The sequence below is a fragment of the Pyxicephalus adspersus genome, chromosome 2, assembly GCF_032062135.1.
Source record: "Pyxicephalus adspersus chromosome 2, UCB_Pads_2.0, whole genome shotgun sequence".
NCBI classification, from domain to species: Eukaryota; Metazoa; Chordata; class Amphibia; order Anura; family Pyxicephalidae; genus Pyxicephalus; species Pyxicephalus adspersus.
The window spans coordinates 114,762,549-114,773,164 of record NC_092859.1 but is presented as its reverse complement, the minus strand read 5'-3'; the positions used below and the strand labels follow the sequence as shown (position 1 = coordinate 114,773,164).

Genomic DNA, 10,616 nt, shown 5'->3' with positions numbered 1-10,616 from the left:
TGAGATTTTTTTAATCAGCCATGCTTGTGACCAAGTTAGAAAGCTTTTTTCAGCAATTGGAAGTTCTAAGCTAGAGTTAATCTAACGGCTCCAGACACATTCATATACTGCTTTTAATGTGCTGGTGTTCATTTAGTAGTAACATAATTATTTGTTTTAATTCCTCTTATTATCTCAAATCTATCTTTTATACCATTACATTGCACTAGCTGAAAGTTGGCATTAGACTTGCAGTGGGAATTCCTGTCCATTTTAAGATTAATTGCTCTAGAGGAAGAATAAATGTATCACATATGGTTACTAATCGAATAGAATGGGTCCAAAGAACAAGATAAAGTAGAACAGTAACACAACAGCTGTTTGTATCTTAAGTTGTTTTGAAAGATCTGGTGACATTCGATTATCAGAATCTTATTTTTGAAAAGTAAATGTTAAGATTTGACTACAGTAAATTCTTGGTTTACTGTATATGTAATTTATGCTGATGGATTGTTGAACGTTGATATTTTACATTAGAATATTGTATCTCTAATAAAGATGTGAGAAATTTTGATGTCTTCTGCAGTGTTTTCGTTCACATTTGGCCTATTAGAACATATGCAGTATTTGTTGCATTCAAGGCATGCATTCAATAATTTGACAGCACCCAATCAGTCTTTTAAGCCCACTAATGGTTGGTGTCATAGCTAGTCACATATGCAGCACCATGGAAATTGCAGTTCTTTTTCTTGTTGTGGTGCATCAACATAATACTGACCGTTCTCCTGAACTCCCTGAAAGGGTTTTAACTTAGTAAAATTTCCTTTAGCCATGTATCTATATAGCTTCTATGATATGGATATCAACATTTTTTCTTTCATCATCCAGTAAGTTTTTTTTTTTTTTTTTCCCCCCATTAAAGTAAAAAATGGCAATAACAGTCATGTCATTTTTATCTCTCTGTAATGCTCCCCATACGTGTAGCTATTTTAATTAACCTCCATATGTTTCTTTGCAGGATACCCAAAAGGCAAAACAATTTCTTCCCTTCCTGCAGAGGGCCGGTCGTTCAGAAGCCATTGTAGAGTATGTATTCAGTGGTTCCAGACTCAAGCTGTACATGCCCAAGGAAACCTGCCTTATTACCTTTCTCCTGGCTGGTAAGTTAATTCCCCAAATTATTCAATCTAATGAGTGCCATTGGATGTCCGTGGTGCCAAACATGGTTTACATACGCACTTTATTCCCACCGGTCATGGTTTCTAGATGTTTTAATATATACGTAGTAAACATGTAAATTTCACAACCAGGATATCACTATATCCTTTTATAATGTCCTGTAAAGAATTATTTTCTTATCTTGTACGTTCCTCCTTTGGTCCTCCAAGCATTCCCCTTTGAGTGACACACGGCTCCCTGCGAATGTGTGGTCCAGGGTCTGTTCATTTAGTGGTCCTCGACCTGCAAAAGTTTGGGGACCACTGCTCTAAGGTACTACTTTGCCTGGCAGCATATGGCTTCTGGACTTGCATGGCAGCTTTGATGGCATCAAATACTGTAACACAGATAGAGGGTTTAGTGTATCTAATTGACATTTAAATGCTGGAGCCAGTACATAAAAAACATTTTATTCCCACTACAGACCAGCAAAAACAAAACAATTTTTGTTTTAATGGGACTGGTTCAGAACTTCTGGCAATGTTTTTGGTACCTTCATTTCCCAGTAACAATCTCACATTGCTTTTTTCAGATTTTCCAAGGAGAAAATTTGAGGAAAATGTAATTAGTGGATTCACAGGCTAATATGAAACCTGACCAAACTGTAAAATCTTATCCACTGTATTTATAACTTAAAATGTTTTTCTTTATAGAAGGCTACCTGACATATTTCTGTTGTAAGATTTGGCATTATCAAAAAAAAATTCATTGGCATACAGTTATCATTTTACACTCCAACAGATAAGCTAGGGGTGATCCTCCAGAAAAATATTACTAAAAAAATGTATCTGGTTACAGGAAACCCCTTAGGAGGTAGCTGATAATTGAGGGAAAGTAGTATATACAATCTGATTGGGTGTTCCCTGTGTGTTCAGTTTTGCATTTTTGCATCTGAAAATACCAAATATACTAAAGGTGACCATCATTGACTATCTGCTGCGCTTTATAATCTGTGAAAATTGTGCAGTGTTAATGCTGTTATTTATCAAGCTAATCCATTTATTGTTGTATAAAAATGAAGGCAGTTCTAAATATTGTTAAAACATTTACAATGTCCAACATTTTGAGCTTGAGAGATCTTACTGGTACAGCTGATATGAAATGTTCTTTCCATAGTACACAATTCTCAGAGAATGGTCCTTGGTCCATCACATGATTATTCTACTTAATTTGTGATGATGACTGATTTTAACTACTTTTTTATGCTGTAATTTTAAGGCATATTTATAACATTAGTCCTGGGCTCCCTAAACAAATTATGGAAAAAAACAAAAATGTTTTATTATATTTTCTCAAACTGTCAAAAAAAAAGGATTTCCGTGCAGCAATGGAAATAGTACACACAGTATGTCCCTAGTCTTGCAAGGTTATATGCTACAGTAGAGGTACACGGGTGAGCAGGTTTCTCTTTTTGACAAAAGGTTTGGGAAATGTTTTTGTGTTTCAAAGTAGAAATGGTGCATCAATTCTAGAGGAACAGAAGGTATATCTGGGCTGTTTGGATTTTGTTTGTACAGAAAGTGTACTAGGATTAGACTATTGTGCTTGTTCTGTTTTGGGTATTCCATACAACTTGTGTTAACATTGTGTACTCATTGTATGTTAGCAATTGCAGCACCTGAAATTGTCTTTTCTTTTACAAGCTTTATCTCCCTCCTGATGTCAGTAGTGTTTTAAACAACTGCTGGTGTTCAACCTCTTAAGGCACAGTTGCATTCCATAAATCCAGTTCTCTTAAATATAAATTGTTCTACTACACTAAATTCATTGTGGTTGAAAGCATCATCCTTGCTGCACTTTTATGTGCATTTAATATTTCTCAACCAGCCATGACCAGTAAGCGACCTGTTGATTGCCCCAGAATCATTTTCAGTTTCTTCACCAGAGGAGGAAAACATTCTCATTTCTCTCCTGCTGGCAGTCTAATCAACTTAGCCGTATTTGCTGGATCACAAACCAACCAGATTGTCTTTCAGAAGAGCCTCTTTATGTTTTCGTTTGCTTAGTTTCTGGTCATTCATTCTTGTTCATTTTTTTTGGTTTATTTACAGCTTAAGCGGAAATGACGATATATGAATTTGAAAAGGATATATGTAAATTTTTTTTCTCATCCCTTTTCCTGAAAGTTCAACCAGAATTTTCACGATACTTACTAGCTTGCTGGTTGGGTATGAGTGGCAGCAACACACTGTAATGTCATTAACTCAGCTTTCCTCCTCCTGTCTTACTGGCTTCTAGTGACTTTTACGGAAAAAAATAATTCATTTCTAGATTCAATGCAGCACCTGTGGCAAAACCTAGGTGTGAATGGGTCTCTTTTTTTTTTTTTTTTCCTTTTACATTGAACTACAGCCAGGTGCACTAGAATAGAATGACATTTTGAATAGCAATGCATTTTAATCCAACCAAATGCATGAGTTTTGCTACATAATGAACACATTTTGAATAGGACCCAAAGAAATACACAACTGCACTAAACATTTCAATGTGTAATATGAGGGCTGCCTGATGCCCGCCTGATGCCCAGAAGATCTTAAGACTGCTATATGAATCACAATACTGAGACATTAGGCATCCAAAATTTGTGTTTTCTATATTCAAGTAGTAATTCAGCATGGATTTTCTGCTCTGGTAGTGATGTTTTTCTTTGTATTTGTACAGGTAAATAGGATAGGCACGTAACCTTTTGTTAGACACACTTTTCATTTTTCCTTCATTCATATATTCAATGCTTTTAACAGCCTTTGTGCCAAGCTGTTTTATGTAAAAAGTTATTTATTGGAGATGTAGCATGCAAATCTTTTACATTGATTTACTACTTGAGTTAAAACTTGCGTATCTTCTTAGAATAATTTTCATGTTTACCTGTTGAAAATGGCACATTTTCTCCCAAGATGTCCCTGTACCCAGAAATATTTTGCCAGTATTTTGATTGCTGTAAATAGAAGCTGTGCCCTAAATTGGGGCAGAACTCATTTTTTAAATACTTCTGATTATTAAGTGAAGCACTTGTGTGACCATAAACTGTTATCACCTTGTACCCATCAATTACATTTGTACTTGGGAATCTTTAAACCATATTTTTGTGGGCTTTGGCCACTCCCCGAGACATGGGGATAAAGCTGTTGAAAAAAACCAAAGCAAAGAGATGGCGGAATGTTCCTAAGAGTCAGTGTAATATCCAATGTAGACTTTTTATTGTAGTTTTTTTTTATTATCTTGGTCTTCAATATTTAATGTCTACCGAAATAGAGTTCACTCGCTTTTCTCATGTTAAAAGTGATTGTAGCATTTTTTTCTTTCTTTACTACTGTTACTACTGTTAGTCTGTCTTCCATTTTTTTTCTCTGTCCCATCCCATTCTCGGTTCCTACTGGGCCCTATATACGCCATTACTGCATTCTGCTCCATCTCTTCCTTTATCCTCCTGTGTATTATACATTTGTGCTGTCCTCGCACCCAGCTGCCAGCTAGATTGTGGTTGTGTATGTTTTTCTTTTTTGCTATGCAGCTATTTACTCATTTCTGCATGCTCATAGCTTCCCTCTGGGCACATGGGATGGATGGAGGAGAGGGGACATGGTGATTTGTTCAGTCAGCTGCTGAGTTTACTCCAGTGGGAGGGAGACATAGTAACTCTTTCATGTCATTAATGAGTCTGCAGGAAAGTTTTACTACATTTTGATTAGTCTGAATCAGCATATGATATTGAACTGGTACATATTTCTTGTGTGTAGTAAAATGTGCACTTTGTAGCCAGTATTATGTAAATATATAAACCATTGCAGGATGGAGGTTTGTGTTCTAGGTTCTATATTATCTACTTGTAAGTTCTTTCTAGGTCACCCTGATTGCTTAGATTTTGGGGTCTTACGAACAAGGATGACTATACCTAATCTATCTAGCATTTATTTAAATACTACTTTATGTCTGCATTTAGTGAGTTTTTAAATGGTAAAATGCCCACGAGACTCTATACCAGGTACCTCTATTTCCCAGCATAAATTTCAGTTTGTTTTAACAGCAGGCCAAAAATATTGGGCTTTGTACAACTGCAATTTCAGCCAGACCTCCAAAAGATGAGCTTGGTCTGGTTTGTGTACCTCACCCCCCTATTGCTGTTACCGGACAGTTTTTACACATAGTTTTTGTTAATTGTTCATAACTGTGGACTGTATTTTTCTTTGCCATTCATAAAATTGTAATGTAGAACCTCGCAGCGCTAACTCTTAGATTTTGACAGTTTACTTGCTTGTGATGTTTTTCCTATTTGCTGTTGTGAATGGTGCACCACTTGCCAAGCATTATGCACAATTGAAGCAGTTTGCACACAAAAGTGTCTAGTGCCATGCAAATGGTGATGAATTCTACTTGGGAGTCTTTGTAAAAAGACTAAAGTGTACTATGGGACTTTATACTCTTTCACTATTGGTGTCGCATTAAACAAAGAATATGTATATATATGTGTGTGTTTTCCCATTTTACATTTATTGCATATCAATAGGATCTCACATTGCTGTTCATTTACTAATTTACTAATAAGGTTAATGCATATATGCCTATGACCTAGTGGCAATGTTATTATGTGGTTGCTGCATTCTTGTCACTGTACACAACACATAGGAACAGGGCTTTCTAGCTGTACACACTGCTGCAGTTCTCACTTACCAAATTGTTTTCTGTTTTGCAAGGTCATGGTGACTGGTTGCTCAGATACTGGCGAAGGTATTTTTTTATACAAAAAAGTGGCAAATATCTAACTATGCTTGCCAAAAAGCATGACACATTAAGGGAAAATGTATGTTTTAGGCAAAAACTTTGCTCTTCCAGAGCTGTGGTTCTAATGAATCAGCCAGACGTTGGTGTGCTTGTGTTCCCTGTGTTTCCATCCTTAATTAAGCAATTATAAGGTCTGCTGCTACTCACAAATTCCTTTTGCTTTCTATAATTGGATAGCATTTTTATGCAAATTCAGTTTAAGGGGACAATTTGAAATTTTTGGATCTCCACGATGAGTCACGCTCACTCTGCTTTATTCTGCACAAAATTAGCCTTGTTAAGGCAACATGATACAGAGCAATTAACCTAGTGTAAGAGACAATGCTGCAAAGGGGTTCCTTTCATGAGAAAGCAATATGAAATTATTGTAATGATGCATGGAGGGTGTGGCTGAGAGGAATGTTTCGGCGGGTTTGACAATTGTAAGTATTGTAAGTGACAGGAATATATTTATGCTGCATTACCATTTTTCAATAAATATATTCCCATAATGAGGCTGTTGGCATTTTTAATAATAATTTCTTTTACAATAAATCTTTGTGGTTATAGCAGATCTTAGGCTGGGTCTACATGGACGTTTTGTAAAAAGGCATGTAAACGTTCCTACTGCGTTTATAAGCGTTTTTATGCACTTAGGCTGGGTCTACATGGACGTTTTGTAAAAAGGCATGTAAACGTTCCTACTGCGTTTATAAGCTTTTTTATGCATTTATTTTAACTAGATAAAAATAAGGTGAAATCTTGTGGTATATGAAGTCCGTTCATCACTTTATTGCTACTTTTCAAACCAGTGCTAGCATAGCAAAAGCAGTCTTCAATTATTTTTTAGGCATGATTGTTCAACAGTTGTGTAGCTTCACACATTTTCCTTAACCATATGTCATTACAGTTTATAAAGAGAGTGACAACGTTTAAATGTTAGCTATATGAAGTTGCCCCTTATTGCCTTATATAATTCCTTGTTATTTTTGTTGATAAAGCTAAAATGTAAACCCAAAATCTCATGCAATCCCTGTAAAATGGTAATGCAATTTCACGTGGTTTTCAAAATAAAGGCTTTAATATATTTGAAGATCCTGCCATGAGGGTCCCTGTAGAAATTCATTATTTTTCCACTAGCATACAAAGTGTGTATCAAGCAACCAAGCCATTAGTCAAGAAACATGTTCTTCCTGGCTTAGGGCTTGGGTTCTCGAAACATGCAAGTGTGTCAGGTTGAGTTTATATTTTACTAAAAGAAAATGTTTACATGTTCAAAAATAAAATCTGGTATGTGCCTTGTGGCCCAATTCATTAGTCTCCTAAAGCTGTAATATTCAGGATCACAGTGTAAACTGAGTGCTGTAGGCTTTAAATAAAGTTCTAGCCTAAATATTTCAACATAAAAAGGCTTTTTCTGAAAAGCATAAATCACAACACAAATGTAACACGGCTTCTTTTCAGCACAGTTATATATCTAACAGAACTTGGCCCACCAGGAAAGGTCAGCAAGCGTCACCACAACAATCTCACTTTATAAATGAATAGGTAGGTCATACCTACCATGGTAAAAACTCACAAGATGATCAACTTTCATAACTGGAAATTCTTTTTCAGGTGGTGCAAATCTTTAGGATTTCACCCTTGTACCTTAGCCATTCTCCAGATCTTTCAATTAATTATTCTTACATTGGTTTTATCTTTGTTTTGTTTCAAAGTATTTTGTTTTCAATTTCCTTCATTTGTACCTCTATATTTAGGAAGGTATTCATGTTCTTTTTTAGTTCATAGTTCACTGTCCTGATGGAACCTACATCTGCTTCTTTCTGTTCTTTAAGGCTCATTTGAACCATTCTTTTGTACGTTTTTTTAATTTTTTTTTTTTTACAATGTCAGAACTACTTGGTTTTTATTTCTTTGTCTGACCTCTGTTGGGTAGGTAAAGCTGCTACTTCGGTCCACAGCTTTACAAAAATTTACAAAGATGGGTTTATTAGTTACTTCAGTAAATGTGAGCTTTGACTGCAAAGTTTTACAGGCAGCAATTTGGTCTTCTGCCTAATAAACGCTCTTATCTGGCTTTGTGCAGTTTGATTTCTGGATGTGCTACCCCACTGCTTCTCCCTTACTTTGTGCCTAGTGTTCCACTCCTGTATATGATGGCAGAAGCCTCTAGTCTCTTGATTGATCTTCATTCATGGGCTGTGTTTCTCGGTGAACCTCCGAGAAAAGAATACAATGAGGAGTACAAAAAAACTTTTTTTTTTCCACCCAATGGTAGAAAAACCTAAATCTTTACTTTCAGTGAAAACATACAATTAGGAGCTCAGAGTGGACCTTCAACCATGACTGGTAAAAGAAACAAAACCTTTATATATTTATGTGGGAAAAATGAAAAGTAAACCATTGTCATGTGACAGGCCACGTCTAAATCACCTTCTGATTGCTAGAACAGGAAAGGCCTCTGCGTGGTGCATTGCGCTAACATAGACTCCTTCACATGTTCTTGTAGTTATAAAGTGGGGGGATCATGAAGTCAGAATTGCTGGGATAACAGCAACTTCAGTTGGCTGCATCAAGAGTATTTGGTATTTACTGCTTTACACAACCAGAGGAAGCACCGCAGGGGGTTACATGGACATTAGATTTGGGTATTTGTAGTTATTTTAGGCTTTTTAGGAATGCATACAGACAGCCTAGCAGTGGGACGTAGAAATTGGTTTTGTTTGGCCTGGAGTTCAGCTGTGTAAGTAAGTATGCCTTTGTCAATTACATGATGCTTCAGTTTTTTTTTTGTAGCAATAATGATAATGCATTTATAGACAAGTTAAAATTGGGTCACTATGAAACTGATTTACCTTTTTGGCATGTCTTGTTCTGGGGAACTCCTCCTGTGTAAGATCTCTGAGTATGTTACACACAGGGAAGCCCTCTTTGTGTCTGCAGTGCTGTGTGCCTCCGAAAAGTCTTGTCTGCGGATGTAAAATAGAATGTGCTTTAATACCTGCTAATGGACAGCTCTGGGCCGCGCTAAAGTTGCTAGATGTTATATTTAATCCCAGTTTCCATGGAAACAAACATCATTGCATTCTCCCTAATCACAGGTTTGACTTTATATGGAAAAAAGTCAAGTTAACAAAAAGAAATGTCTCCCAAACCAGACTTTCCTAAAGCACTGGTCATTTTACAAATACATTCGTCTAGCGATCAGATCATTTATATAAGTATAAAAAAGTACCACCTTGGCTAGTGATCATTTGCTTATGATATTGGACTAAGTAACTGAAATGAGGTCCAGTGTTCTCCCCAGAAATTTTTTTATACACACTGGATACATTTCATTTTTTTTTTAAATAGTAATCCGAGCTCTGTGCTATGAGATGGGGGCGGGGCTGCCTGTGTCTCTTTCACATGTAGGCTGAGCTGCGGGCTCACCTCTCCAGCAGCAGCAATCCTCTGAACGGATGACACACAGCAGCCTGAGATCTGTGCAATCCGAGGAGGAGAGCTGCCGAGAGCTGGGCGGGGTATTCAAATCAGCCGGGCGGAGCAACCGGCTAAAAACCTCTGGGGAGAACTATGGAGGTCTTTCTAACTTGTGTTATTGACATTTATCTTATCTTCATCAACAAGACATTTCCAAGCAGAGATATGACACTCTTCTGGACCATTCTCTGTGAATCATGGAGATGGTTGTGTTTGAAAATCCCTGATCATGCACGGTTTATGAAATCCTTAAACTAGTTACTCAGGCACCAAAAACATGCCATATTCAGTCACCTAAATCACATTTCTTTCCCATTCTGATACTCCATTTAAACTTGAGCAGGCCATCTTGCTGAAGTGTACCTAGTAAAGTGGCTGGTGAATGTGTGTGTTCATTTATGTTCTATGTTGGAGAGAACATAAGTTCTTCTTCCCCTTTGTGTTACAACAAAGAAGAGCAGTATTCTGCTTATACACTTTAGTACTATTCATCCTATCCTGCATTGCACACTACATTTACTTTGGTAAACTAGCAAATAAATGCTTTCAATATAGACAAACGTCTGTCAATTTAAAATCTGATCTTTACATCCTCTGACCCAAGGTCCAGTTTTTGTACTTGCCAGATATGCAGACTTTTCATCTGCTCCCCCTATTTATTGTAATATGATGTATTTATAAACATTGTATGTGACATTTAGCTTCCATTCATTGAAGGTAAATCTGATCAATGTTTTTTTTAAGTTTTAAAACTTTTTTTTTTTTTTAAAGATTTGTAGCATTCAGTTGATTAGTAAACATAGACAATGTTTTACCAATGTTTTATCAATATTTTTCTTTTTACGCTGCGTCTACACAGACAGTTTTAAAAACGCATTTAAACATTCCTACCATGCATTTTTATGTACTATATTACAAACGTTGTTTAATGCAAAAAAAACTTTTGTCTATAAAATGTTTTACCACAATTTGCTGCGATTTTACACAAGTGTTTATAAAAGTTTTACTTTTTATCCTTTCAGGGGATGAGTACAGAAGTACATAAAACCCTTTACTCGTTAAAGGGTTAAAAATGTGTAGAAAAAAAAAGAAACTTTTATTAAAGTTATTTGTTAAATATGTGTGTTTTGTTTAACTGTGTGAAACTTGTGACAGTGTGGGATCCCCAGGCACTA

General features: G+C 36.2%; 1 protein-coding gene across 1 annotated transcript in view; it reads left to right on the top strand.

Annotated features, from left to right (window-relative positions):
• Positions 1-10,616, top strand: part of SND1 (staphylococcal nuclease and tudor domain containing 1) — a 265,369-nt gene that overhangs the window by 128,486 nt on the left and 126,267 nt on the right. Inside the window, 1 exon segment of the mRNA XM_072401947.1 lies at positions 998-1,139. Coding sequence (XP_072258048.1) covers positions 998-1,139 — 142 coding nt within the window.